General features: G+C 39.2%; 1 protein-coding gene across 1 annotated transcript; it reads right to left on the bottom strand.

Moving 5' to 3' along the window:
- Positions 1–798: 798 nt before the first annotated feature.
- CCDC196 (coiled-coil domain containing 196) lies at positions 799–13,305 on the bottom strand. The gene is made up of 10 exons (XM_069597524.1): positions 13,256–13,305; positions 12,999–13,151; positions 11,613–11,709; positions 10,686–10,736; positions 8,969–9,046; positions 8,683–8,766; positions 8,101–8,160; positions 7,593–7,734; positions 1,176–1,234; positions 799–992 (listed from the first exon to the last, which is right to left on the bottom strand). The coding sequence occupies exons 1-10, from the start codon at positions 13,303–13,305 to the stop codon at positions 873–875; spliced, it is 894 nt and encodes a 297-aa protein (XP_069453625.1). The 3' UTR covers positions 799–872.
- Between the last annotated feature and the right edge of the window lie 264 nt (positions 13,306–13,569).

Raw genomic sequence — 13,569 nt, 5'->3', positions numbered from 1 at the left:
GAAGGTAGATCATTACGTGGTTTGTAAGGGAGTTTTGAACTTTACACTAATGTCACGGGGAAATCAGTAGGAATGTGACATGATCTCATTTCTCTTTTAGAAAAGATAGTTTTGGTGGTGCTGTGGAAGGTTAATTAGAAGGGTTGGAAACCAAGCAAGGAAACCAAATTAGAGGCTCTGGTAATCCAGGCAGGAAAAAGAAGCTGAACAAAAACAGTGGTACCAGGAAGGTAGAAGGTATTCAACGACTAGGTAACTAGGAAGCAGTATCAACAGGGCAAATGGATGAGAGAGTAAGAGGAGTCTATGGAATATTATTTCTTTAGTTTGTAACTACTTTGGCTCATTTGTCAGTGGAGGATCTGCCCAGAATTAAACACTTCAGAGGTGGAAGTTGTTCTTGTTTTGTCACTAAATCTTGTCTGATTCTTGTCACTAATTCTTGTCCATGGGATTTCTCAGGCAAGAATACTGGGGTGGGCTTTATTTCCTTCTCCAGAGGATCTTGCCAACCCAGGAATCAAACCTGTGTCTTCTGCATTGGCAAGCAGATTCTTTACCCCTGAGGCACCACAGAAAGCCCTGAGAGACGGAGAGCAGCAGCTTTTTATGGACTTGTTAACAACATACAATGTGGTTTGGATCTAGTCATTTCAAAAATCAAAAGCTATCAAAATAATCAGAGGCTGTTTATTCTAAATGACTAAATTTATGACATGCATAAGGCCAAGCATCTAACTAGCATTTCCACCCATTTCGGAGGAGAAAAAGAGTGAAAACAGCACTAAAACAAAGGTTGAAAAGATTTTAATTAACACAAATGGCTGTGCCTAGTCTTTAAATCTATCCAAAGCAAATGGAGTGAAAGCCTTCTAATCCTTCAGCACTTCATCTGGCCTTGACCTCAGAAAAAAGAGCCTCCCTCTTGCATCATCAAACTGACTTCCTTTAGCTCTTTGTTGTTCTGTGTAGGTCTTTGATCCCAGAATTCTCTAAGACAGGAAAAAACAGAAGAAAAAAAAAGACAGCTAAAACCCCAAGTTTCCTGGTACTCACTTAGCAAATCCCATGCAAATATTAAATTAAAATGTACATTAACAAATACATTCCAAAATTCTATACCTACTGTCTATTCAAGCCTTTGAAATGACTTCAAAAACCAAAGTAATTCTCACCTCAGTAGATTCATTTTTGCAGGTAGTTGCTCTGTTCATAGTTGTAGTGTCCATGGTACCTGATGGGGAAAATTAGGAAAATGAGAGCTTTCTTTGAGTCAAAAAAAACCCCTAGTTTTATTTTTAGTTGCAAGTCTGTTAGCATTCAGCACAGTATCATATCATTGTAGGACTGACTCTGGTATTGGCATTGATACGGATTTTTTAATTGATGTTTTAGAAAATAACTTCATCAAGCAATATTTTTAAAGTAGAAGTGGCAAATCTTTTTTTTTTTTTCTCTTGAAAGCTCATGTCCCACAGGGAAAAAAAAATCATTTGAGGATTACATCAAATAAAAACAATTTTATTTTGAGAGCCTAAAGAGGATACTTCCAATACAACTTTTTTCTTTAACTTTTTGTTTTGTATTGGGGTATAGTCGATTAGCAATGCTGTGGTAATTTCAGATGAACAGTGAAGGGACTCATTCTTACTTATACATGTATCCATCTCCTCCAACCCCTCCTTTAAATAACAAAATGAGATGATAACTCATGTACATATCTGTGTACCCTCTGATAACCCAGATACATACTCCTCAAAAATGGCCAACTGTGGACAGCAGAGAACAAACAAAAGATAAAGGCTGGGGTGGAGATGAGAAAGAGGAGGCAGAAAAAAAGACAGGCCCAGACAGAGAGGAAGGGACACAGGAGACCATGAAAAGGGGGAAAAGGGACAATTGTAGGGCTAAACAGGCTCTGTGGTGAGTCTGTGCGAGGTGAGGGTTGCCAGACTGAAATACAGGATACCCAGTTAAATGTGAATTTCAATAAACACCAAATAATTTTTAGTATAAGTATGTCCCATGCAACACTCGGAACATATTTAAATTAAAAGGTATTGTTTATCTGCAGTTTACACTTAACTGGACATCTTCTTTCTATTAGCTAAATATGACAACCCTATTCTAGACAACCTGTTGCTCTCCTGAGTGTGTGATGCAAAAAAAGTTTACAATCTACTGTCATTCATTGAAGAAATAATAATAACGGTACAGCTTACATTTTTTTCAACCTTCAAAATTTATGTTTAGGAAAGATGACGTCTGTTCTCCCCTGGACTTCTGTGGGGTTTTATAGGAAGTGAAAGAATGATCTAGTTTAGAAATTAACTTCATGACCTACTAATACCATGAACCTAACGCTGACATTGAAAAGGTTCAAGTTGCAGCAAAGCTTTAAAAAAACCTGTATTTGAGAGCAATGCTATTTATCAAGGACCTGGGTTTGAGGTAGCTGTGGGTTTCCACCCCTACCTTTTAGAATTTTAGCTTAACACTACTATTTTCCTTTCGCAGCACCTGCGGGAGAGTATTTCGGCCATCAGGAAGAGTAAAGCTAAAGTGAAGCAAAGGTTAAAGCTGGGGAGAAAGACTTGCTTTCAGAACAGAGGGAGTTACAGAATTAATAAAGTCTCAAGAGTATTCATTTCCCACCGCATGGGCTTTCATCTGAATTTATAAGAGGAGCAAAATATTCACATACAACCTTCAGCTTCTTAAAGGAGCTCAAGGACATGTGAAAAGTTGGAGAGGGAGCTAGGGGGCGGGGTAGGGGAAGAGAGAAAACCAAGGGTGTCAGAGTCAAGTGTTTTATAGCCAGTCCTGTTACGATGGAAGATAAAGCTCTTTTTTGATCACCAGCAGGTGTGATGGAAAACTCAGCTGAATTTAAAGATGGTTACATGCCTGAGCTCTCTTAAAACAGGTGACTGCCAAAGGCCAAGAACTGCTTTCTTGACTCTACAGAAACCTGGGCAGAGCTGCCATATACTCTGGGTCAAACTGTCTTTTTACAACTGGTCTGGAAGTAAATCCCTTCAAATGTGACTCATTTCTGGTGAGACCAAAAGGTAAAACCTCACCCAGGCTATAAAATGCTTTTCTCTTCTGTAAAACTAGGAGATGCAGTATGCTAAGCAGATGAGACTGACGATGCTAATGCTGCGACCTGGGCCTCAAGGGAATTTACAAAGAGGGGTTGCTTGAAGTGTAACAAAGTCAGTATTAACAGAGGATTGTATTTTGCCAACCAAGTCGATCACACCACTGTGACGCAGCCAACCGGCACACAGGACAGTTGATGTGGGAGGAGGAATTCTTGGCCAGGAGCAGTGGGGGAAAATAAAACCCTCCCTCTGCTCGGAAATGCCTGTAACAGAAGGGCCTGTACCCTGATTTGCTGGAAGGTGTGTCCAAAATTCCATTCCATCCATTCTTTACCACAGGTTTGTGATGTTCAATTCTTTCGAAACTAGAGGAAAAGGAACATTATCCAGGAACACTTTTAAGTACTTCAACTTCAAGAAAATCACCACCTTGTACAATTGCCTGATTTTTTTAATTCCTTGTCCTAATCACCTGATTTGTCTGTGGTAGAAAAGAAAAACAGAATTAGACAGCGATTGTGGAGGAAGTGGACAGTGGCCGTTTTTGGAATGGAGGCTCCTGTAGTTTACGGAGTGGAATGATAGTTACAGATATTGCCAGCAGAATACTGAATTTAATATGGTATAATCAAGGCTGCCAGTAATACACCCCAGTGTCATGAAGCATGGTGGGAAACACTAACAGATTTTTAAATGTTTTCATTTGATATTTAGGGGTAGTGCATTTTGTCTAAGGGCCATAGAAGACCAATGGCTCCCTAAAGTTTCCTGAATTACCACCGTTTATGGGCTAGAGGCCTGGATGCGATTGGTGCCACCTACTGGGATAAATGTAGAATGACAAATCTGTCATCTTGAAACTAGCATTTCTGTTACTGAAAAAAGGAATGTTGTGGGTATGATTCTTTATTGGGAGGATTATACATCAAACAGGTGATTGGCCTGCATCCAAATCATAGACTTTAGAGCTGCAAGAGTCATAAGAAATCATATGCTGGAACACTGTCAATTACAGAATATTTTAGGAGGTGAGATTTGGATATGGAGTCAGAAACCTGGCTTCTCTGAACCAGCTTCTTGCTCTGTAATGCCTACCTCAAAGAGTCATTGTGAGGATTACACAAACTATATGTTTTCAACTTGCTCTGTACTGTGTTATGGTTGTTTTAGATAAAGAAAAACACTGAAACAAAATGACTGGTTCAGGTCATCTCACTGGTTAGCCTAAGAGTAAGGCCTGTAAGTCATGTGTCTGAATTCAAATCCAGTGCTTTTACCCATTAAATTGCTATTTCCCAAAATCTGATAGTGAGATGATTTTATGAGGCAACTGTAATAAATTTAGGAGGTGCTGGAACACATTAAATACTATAAATCATAGTGAGATAACTACCCCCTTTTCGATTCTTTCAAAGTTGAAACCCTGATGGCATCAAGAAGAAAAGTTTCAATTTGGTGGTTTTCTTTAAAACTGCTTACATCTTGCTAATCTCACTTTCTGCTGCTGCTGCTGCTAAATCGCGTCAGTCTTGTCCGACTCTATGTGACCCCAAAGACGGCAGCCCACCAGGTTCCCACTCCGTCCCTGGGATTTTCCAGGCAAGAGGACTGGAGTGGGTTGCCATTGCCTTCTCCAATCTCACTTCCTAATAAAGATAAAAGAGGCCTTAGGCCTCAGTATCTTGTTAGAATACTAAAATTTTATTTTCTGTATACTTATGATGTTTGGGCTTCCCTCGTGGCTCAGATAGTAAAGTGTCTGCCTGCAGGGCAGGAGACCTGGGTTCGATCCCTGGGTTGGGAAGATCCCCTGGAGAAGGAAATGGCAACCCACACCAGTACTCTTGCCTGCAAAATTCCATGGACGGAGGAGGCTGGTAGGCTACAGTCCATGGAGTCGCAAAGAGTCGGACATGACTGAGCAATTTAACTTTCACTTATGATGTTTACTTATTATAGAAAACTAGGCTTTTTTCATGTAGAACAGCAATACAATTTTATTTTCAAGGAAGGTATTTAAGAAATTGAAGTCAATGTAAACAGAAAAATACTGAATAAACAATACAAATACTGAATAGACAATAAAAAATAGTTCAAGTGACACAGAAGTTGAGAAACACTGAGCACCCACCAAACCTCCTCCCTATCGTGTCACTGTTGGTAATCATGGTGATGGTGGCTTAGTTCCTAAGTTGTGTCTGACTTTCGCGACCCCATGGATTCTAGTCTGCTGGGCTCCTCTTACTATGGGCTTTCCCAGGTAAGAATACCCTATGTGGGTTGCCATTTCCTTCTCTAGGTGAGTAATCATATCTTAATATAATTACTTTAAAAATCCCTCATTGAAGAAAAATAGTATTTCTTTTGTTTTCTTTTCATTAATTAAATCCTAGGCTATAAATAGATCAATATAACCAAAATTTAGGACTTAGATTTCAGATCTACTTGGTCTCAGACAAACTCAAAGATTTTGTATGTATGTATTTTAGAAAATAAAACTGGCCTGCAATCAGTATCCAATGCATGTGCAATCCATAAATTAATAACACACAAGAAATGGGTGACACATACCTGGGGCTACATGCACTTGTGGTAATTGAACAGTTTAGTGCCCTATCACTTAGTATTCCAGAAGCTTAAGAGGAGAGAAGAGAAAAGGAGATGTTGATCTCTGGGCTGTTCTAGTTCAGAGTTCAAAGATTCAGGGTTCTGAAAGCAAGGGGAAAAAAAAATCTTCTGAAGTGATCATGTTGAATGGAACCCTTCACTGTTTATTGACTGTTGACTTGATTTGAATCCAGAACGAAAGGATTTTTGGCTCCTTACTCTATGGATCCCTTGAGATGACTTTCAGCTAATTGTAAACGAAATAAGACATGGATCTCTCACCCTCGTCACCCTCCCCCTCCTCTATTTTTTTAATTCACATTTTAATGACTTTATACTGCTTCTGGTTGTATTCCGGATTCTAATTGGAGAGGAAAATGTCAAGCTTTCTGCTTTCCAATTCTTATCAAAACAAAAGTTAAAAGAAAAATATGGATGGAACATGGGCTGAAGGACAGGTAGATTCCTCCAGTCTCTACATTTTCTAACTTTTAAATATGGATCAATTCAGCTCAACAGAGTGCTATGGACATGGACCAAATCCTCGTGAGCTGATCCATCACTGACACAAAAATTCAAATCAATAATCTCTTATCACACTGTGCCAAGGAGTAGATAAGAACCAGTCTTAGAAATTGAGATTCTGAATTTATCTTAGAAATATTGTTGAGGACATTAGCTAACATGACACATTATTACAGTGTCCTCTCCCCATGATGAGGATTGGAGAAGTTTCTCTCATTTCAGTAAAAGTAAAAGCTATATTTTTTCTGAGGGGTTGATTTATTTTTATTTTGTGGACACCATAAATCCATGTTTCCTTTTCTGGGAAATTCAGAATCGAGTTTGAAGCCTACCTGTATCAACTGTGCATTTCATTACACATTTTCATGTATTTACCTGGCTTCAACTTATTTTTACTTTGCCTTGATTTAGTCATTTATTTAATCTTTGTGCTATAAATGATTTTATAACCTATTCAAGTCATTAGGGAATGAGATTGAGAAGAAATGAGAGATATACACATTAATACTGTTAAAACTTTGGCATCCCTTAGCCATGATTTTTTTATTGCATGTCTCTTTTTAAAAAATTACACATTCATAGATCCATGAAAATTTAAGTGTCCTTTCTTCCTGCCCCTCAGAGACCATTCCTTCATTTATTTTGAAAGATTTTTTTTTTTTAATGTGGACCATTTTTAAGGTCTTTATTGAATTTGTTACAATACTGCTTCTGTTTTATGTTTTGGGATTTAACCAAAATCCTTGTGGCCAAATCCTTGGCTTCCCCACCAGGGATTGAATCTGCACAGCCTGCATCAGGACAGCAAAGTCTAAACCCATGGGCTTTCTGGGAAGTCCCATTTCTTTATTTTCTTATGGTAACCTATATGATTTCCTCTAACAATGTCACAAATCTTTTGGGGTGGGGAATGCTGAAACTCCCAGAGGAATATCTGGAGTGGTGAAACTCACAACCATTGTCTGATGTCTCTTTGGTCTTCCATTCTGAAGTAGCAGAGCCTATTCCAATAAGGTTTGTGAGATTAAACTACTCTAATTACTAGGAAAGGAGAGGCGGTGAGGAAAAAACTAATTTTTATCAGGTATCAACTCTGTATCTTCTACATATGCTAAGGACACAATGTATGACTTAATCTTTACAAAGGAAAATTTTATTTCCTCCAGAAGAATCTTTATGTTGATATAACAGCTTCAGTGTAATAGTAATGATGATGATAGTGATAATCTTTATTAAAACACTACTGACTAACTTACTGTGTGCCAGGCATTGTGCTATCACTTTATAAGTAATGGACTTTCCAGTGGAAAACAAAACAAACCTCAAATTACGTACCTATGATGTTGTACTTACCTTGGGATCTGGGAAGATTCAAAACTGCTTGCTTTGGCTCAAAATTCTGCTGTATGTACAGTGATAACTTTAGATCATTGGCCTTCTGGTAGTTCTTCAAGGCTTCGATTCTCAGCTCAATCACTTTGCCATTAAAGTCATTCTACAAGAGAACATTTTTCAAGACTACTCATATAGAATTGTTCTCTAAATCCACTAATACCTGAATCCTTTTTACTCATAAGTCTTAAAATGATCCTATCATGCTCAGTCTGTAGAAGTGGGGAGAAAGTATTTGTGATTCTTTTCCCATTTCAAATAGAGCAAAATCAAGATCATAGGGGAAAAGTGCTATACCCAAGGTGGAGCTGGAAGTAGATCTCTCCAGCCATCTTCCCACAAAATATTTCTTTTAGCATGACAGCTGGTAATCCAGATGAGGGGATCAGGTTTAACATTAAGTAACTAAAAGCTTCTATATTGCATAGATGGAACTGTACCCTATGTTCAGCCTTGGAAGACTTTGTACCTGAATGATGTTGGCTTGTTCCTGATACCTGACCCATTCCATTTTCCTCTGTTTCTTTTCCTGGTGGGAGAAAGAGCCTCTGGTGACAAAGTAAATTGAGATCAGAAATCAGTTCTCTCAGAATGCTGCAAAGACTTTATAGCAAAATTATGGTGTCATAGATTCACTCATATATTGGTTTCAACTGCGTTAGTCCTCTTAATTGGCCCCACCTGTACAACCTAGTCTCCGAAAGCTGAACGCTAAATGAATAGGATCATTTTCTATCAATGAATGGTAGCGAGAAACATGATATCTCTAAATATACATTCAAAAACAAATTAACAAGTATTTTGACATCACATAGCTATTTCAAATTTGTCATTATTGGCATAGCTTTTCCTACTTTGCCCTAGCTATCATAATTTACAAGAAACTTGCAATGTCACTCTGACTTAAATGTTGCATCCCAAGGGAACCAAATCTCCCATAAAATTTTGTATCTGTTCAGGAGCACACCACAGTTTAGGCAGACTATTGCTACCTTAAAGATTTCTTATCTATCAGCTCTAAAAGTCACTACTTCCAGAAAGATCATACTACCTTCCTTATTTCCTTCACTTTCTCTGCACACAATGTCTCCAGTTCATTCTTGGTCTTCCTAGACGATGAGGGGGTTTTGGGAGCCTGGGAGGAAAGAAGAGAGCTAACGGAATAGGAGGTCCCAGGAAAGAAATGTAATGTCTCAGCTGACAGTAAATCCAATATACCCTTAAGGCCCAGCTCCTACCTGTCTATCTACCCAAATTAGCCTGGATTGTCAACAGGCTGTTTCCATCTGCGTGGCATCAACAACTCTGAAATTCTAAGTACTATGCTGTCCACTTGCCTTTCCATCCTGTAAGTCTGTTTTGTTCTTTATTTGCAGTACTTTTTCTTCATCATTGAATTCTTCCGTGTTGAATGTCTGTAGAGAGGCATTTTGGCAAACATTTAAATTAGTGGGACTTTGTGAGGGAAGTGGAAAGCCAATATGGGTCAACTGGAAAGCCAGCAAAACTGGTTTATTACTGCCACTTAGCAACCTCTCAGGGTCTGACATGAAAAGTGTACTACCAAAGGAGGTTCAGAATGAAGTGAGCCTTTCTATCTGGTCTCTTGAGTGTACTTTATAATAATAAAAACTATTAACTGAACCTTTATCATATGCCAATCACTATAGTAAGCTAATTACTCCTTTACTTGTTTATGCTACCGCATTACAAACATTCTCATTTAATCCTAACATGGCTGTTTTTATTTCTGATCTACTTTATAGATCAGAAAACCAAGACTTGGAGAGGTTAAGTCATTTGTTTAGGGTCACTCAAGTAGGGAAGTATGGAGCTGGAACTCCAACCCGATCTCTTGGACTCCTTAAGTCTATGTTCTTAACCATTAGGCAGATGATCTTGTCTCCCCACTTCTCATTGCCTAAAAATATCAGTAGGGTAAGTCAACCACAAGCTTGGGTATATGGACATCCGTTATACAAAGTCTTTCAGGAGCTCTGGAGAAACTGGATTTTGACAGAGGAAGGGTGCTGGCATATTTCTTGTCACTAGGATTCAAGAACTCAGGAACTAAAATTTCTCATAATTCATAGAACTGATATGTAGCTCCCACTAAGCACTAAGAGCAGATCTCAGTACAAGATACAGGCCTTGATAGTATTCCAGTTATCTGTGGAAAGGTGAGATGGAAAAAGCTGTCAGAGACACACTCACACCTGCGTATAGCACAAGACAGTCTGCTATTCTGTCTCATGTGAAAAAGCTCTTGAATCCCAAAGGCTAAGTGCATGAAGGAATTTCTGTCCTGCTTGGTTTCCCATCAAAAGGCCATAACATTTTTATGTTAAACCGTGCCTTGACTGTTGCAAAGTTGTAGGGGAATTAGAACTAGGTATTTATTCATTCAACTTCCATATATTGATCATCCGCTATGTGCCAAGCATTGTGCTGCAATGCTGGGGACTCCAAGATGAACACAGCAACCAAGGTAGTGGAGAAGCATGTATTTCAGAGCAGGGCAGGGAGACAAGCAAATAAAATAATAATAACACAAAAAATAATAATGGACTTATAAAAAGTGCTATGGAAGACATGAACAGAATTGTATAATAGAAAGTAAGGGGTGGGGTGATGCCCTTTTTCAGATGGAGTAAATAAGGAGGGCTTCCCTGAGGAGGTAACGTTTAAGCAGAGACCTGGAGGATGAGAATGAGTCAGCTATAAGAAAACAGCATTACAGCCCAGGGATGAAGCAAAGGCAAAAGTTTTGAGCAAGGAAAGGTCTTGACATGTGGAGGCCAGTGTGGGAGGGGGGCACTTCTCCGAGAGGAGACTGGAAAGGTGGCAAGGAGGCAGCCTACGCCATAATAAGGAATAACTGTAAAGGGTTTTCATAAGAAGAGCAACATGACATAATAGTTTTAAAAATAAAGATTAAAGAATGAATTGGAATAAGGCACGTGTGGAAACAGAGACATGAAAAAGTGAGGATGTGGACCAGAAAAAGACAATTTTCTCTTTTTCCAAGAGATCTTTAGAGGCACACACACATACCTTGTTCCACAGCATCTCCATTTCCTTTCGAAGCATCTTGTTTTTCCTCTCCTGTTGGAGAAAGTCCAAACAAACAGAAATTTTTTGTCTTATTAAAGTTAGAAGAAATTACTAATAGGGTGAACAGGGGGCAGCAGCATAATAAACCACAGAGGAAGGCAATAAATGAGCCTCGCCTCAAACCCAGGAACATGAGAGATGAGATTGATGATGATGATAAAAAAATAATAACAACTTGGAATAATAACTTTAATTACAGTAATTGTGGTATAATAATATAGTAATGAGTTCCTCACTCTTGCACTACTTCACATTTCCTGATCATATGACAGCTTCTCTGGGACTCAGACCCCTAATTTCTCATTTTTAAGATCCTTTGTTGTTGATTTTTAAAAATCTTAAAGTATCTCGCACACTCCTCCCTTTTACTTTGGTATGTTCTATTTATTTTGAAATGTGAGGGGTTAACGTGCTTATCATTGGGAAAGACCTGATGCTGGGAGGGATTGGGAGCAGGAGGAGAAGGGGACGACAGAGGATGAGCATTACCAACTCAATGGACATGAGTTTGGGTAAACTCCAGGAGTTGGTGGTGGACAGGGAAGCCTGGCGTGCTGTGATTCATGGAGGTCGCAAAGAGTCGGACACGACTGAGTGACTGAACTGAACTAAACTGAACTGAATGTGCTTGTACTCATTAATCTTTGGATGGAAAGTTTTTCTAAAAGTCAAAGAAATAGAATTACTAGCTAGTCCTTATTCTTCCCAATGTTTCATCTGACTCCCTTTGGTTCAACCAGGACTTCCTAGATCAAGGACCTATGAGTGTTGGAGCACCAGTGCTACAGATGAGCTCTCTGTCTGAAGCTGTGGAACTGAGAGCCACGTTCAGAAGGCCATTCCCTGGAGTGCCCTCCAACCTCTTACCAGATTCTGCTTCATCTCTTCTGCTTCCTTAACGAGCTCAATGACTGAGGCGTCATCATTCCCCTTCCCTGCCATGATCTGCCTCATGATCTGTAGACTAGAAAGAAGAAAGAGATAGCATAAACATAATACTTCCTAAAGAGAAATACTAATATTCCGTGACCAGCCAGAAACTATTCTACCATGAGAGGGAGATGGGGGCTGAACTCATAGGAGCTGTGGAAGTCTTTCTGGACATAAAAGTTCCCCAATTTCATTCCTAATTGACGTTTATCTTAGGTATGTGCTCTGGAGTGAATTCTGTGCCCTAAAACACTCGAAAGTTAGGTCTTCAATAGCTAGTGAAACTCCTCTCCACCCTTTTAGATGAGGTTTTGCTGTATGACTTTTGGAGTAGAAAGGGGGCATTTTTTCACCTCTGTGAGGAAGGAGGTTGAGAAACTTGTTGTCTTAAGGATAAATCTCAGAATCATTCCCTGTCCTCTCCCCTGCTTTGCTTCTCTATATAAAAACATTGGAGTTAACTGGGGAATTCACTTATATCCTTATGGTAGCCTCTAGAGAATCAAGCCATCAAAAAGTTTTTGACAAAATCTGAATAAATATCAAGTCTATGACTGTAAGAGGGGATATTCTTCAAAGGCATTAATTAACTTGTGCTTATATTCTTTGTACTTTTCCCTCTTTGTACTTTCCCCTCTCTAATTATAAGTGGAGAAGCAAGCCTTTGTGTTACCTTGCCCTGAGAGGGCTAAGTTTCTGGGTTGTAAGCAGCTGTTGATTGACCACAATTTTCTGCCTGGCTTTTTTTCTCACAGCTTTCTGCCTGAGTTTTGCTTTCCAAAAGTCCAAGCTCTATGAGGTGCTTCTGCTAAGTAGACACATTAAGGTGAGATTCCCTAGGACTAGGCAGGAAAGAGAAAGTTGGTAGATTCCAAGAACAGTGAGTGCCTTAGCAAAGAGTTAAGACCTCGATTGCCTAGTACGTTTATTAAGAGTAAGGCCAGACCCTAATCCAGAGGAGTTTGATGCTCAGAAATGATTGCCATTCCACTGCTTGGCATTTGAAGAGCACAGTCATGCCTCCTAAGGTGATTCCACAAACATGAATGGGCAGCTGTCTGTGTGACCCTGATACACGGAGGATACTGAAGTGTCTTATCTTTTCTTTGGGAAGAAACATTGTAACTGTAGCCCTGTGAGATGAGCTGAGTCATATTTAATTCTACTAAAAGAAAAAAGGATTCCTTGCCACTCTGATTTTGTGGTTACTTTCTTGTTGATTTACTATAGCTACTAAACCTTTTTAAAAATGTAAATAATCATCACTAAATCCAGTTATCCTGCCTTTCCCCTTCTAGGAAATCCTGAAAAGGGAACACATACCTTCTTTGTTTTTCCTCCAAGTTAGACATCAACTTCTGGAACAACAGGTTGTTCTTGTCTTCTAGAGGTTTTAGTATCTCCAGCAGTTCCTGCTTCCTCAGTTTTAAGTCCTCATTTAACTCCTTCAAGTAGTTGTCATCTAATTTAGAACTTCTGTGGGAAAAGACACTATATTTTCCCTTATCCTGGACTAATAATAGAAACCGTCTTCTCTCTCCTGGATAGTTACCACTCAGCATCTTCCATCATAGACTTACCTTGTTTTGGAAGATAAGTAAGATTCTGGAGAGTTTGAAGCACTTGTCATCTTGAAGGAAAACTTCTACTCCAAGAATAAAAAAGGTCCTCTTGAAAAGATGTGCCTTCTTGTTCCGTTCATTCAGTTAAGTCATCGTTTTTGTGCTGCTCTTCTTCAAACTCCTGTTGCACTGGACTGATTTTAGCTACAGGCTGAGGTCACAATGGCTCTAAGACCACAGATTAAACAGGCCTTTGACTTCCCTGGTGGCTCAGATGGCAAAGCATCTGCCTACAATGCAGGAGACCCAGGTTCAATCCCTGGGTCGGAAAG

Source organism: Ovis canadensis, chromosome 7 (assembly GCF_042477335.2).
Source record: "Ovis canadensis isolate MfBH-ARS-UI-01 breed Bighorn chromosome 7, ARS-UI_OviCan_v2, whole genome shotgun sequence".
Lineage (NCBI taxonomy): Eukaryota > Metazoa > Chordata > Mammalia > Artiodactyla > Bovidae > Ovis > Ovis canadensis.
The sequence above is the reverse complement of the archived record's forward strand: the minus strand, read 5'-3'. Positions and strand labels throughout refer to the sequence as shown.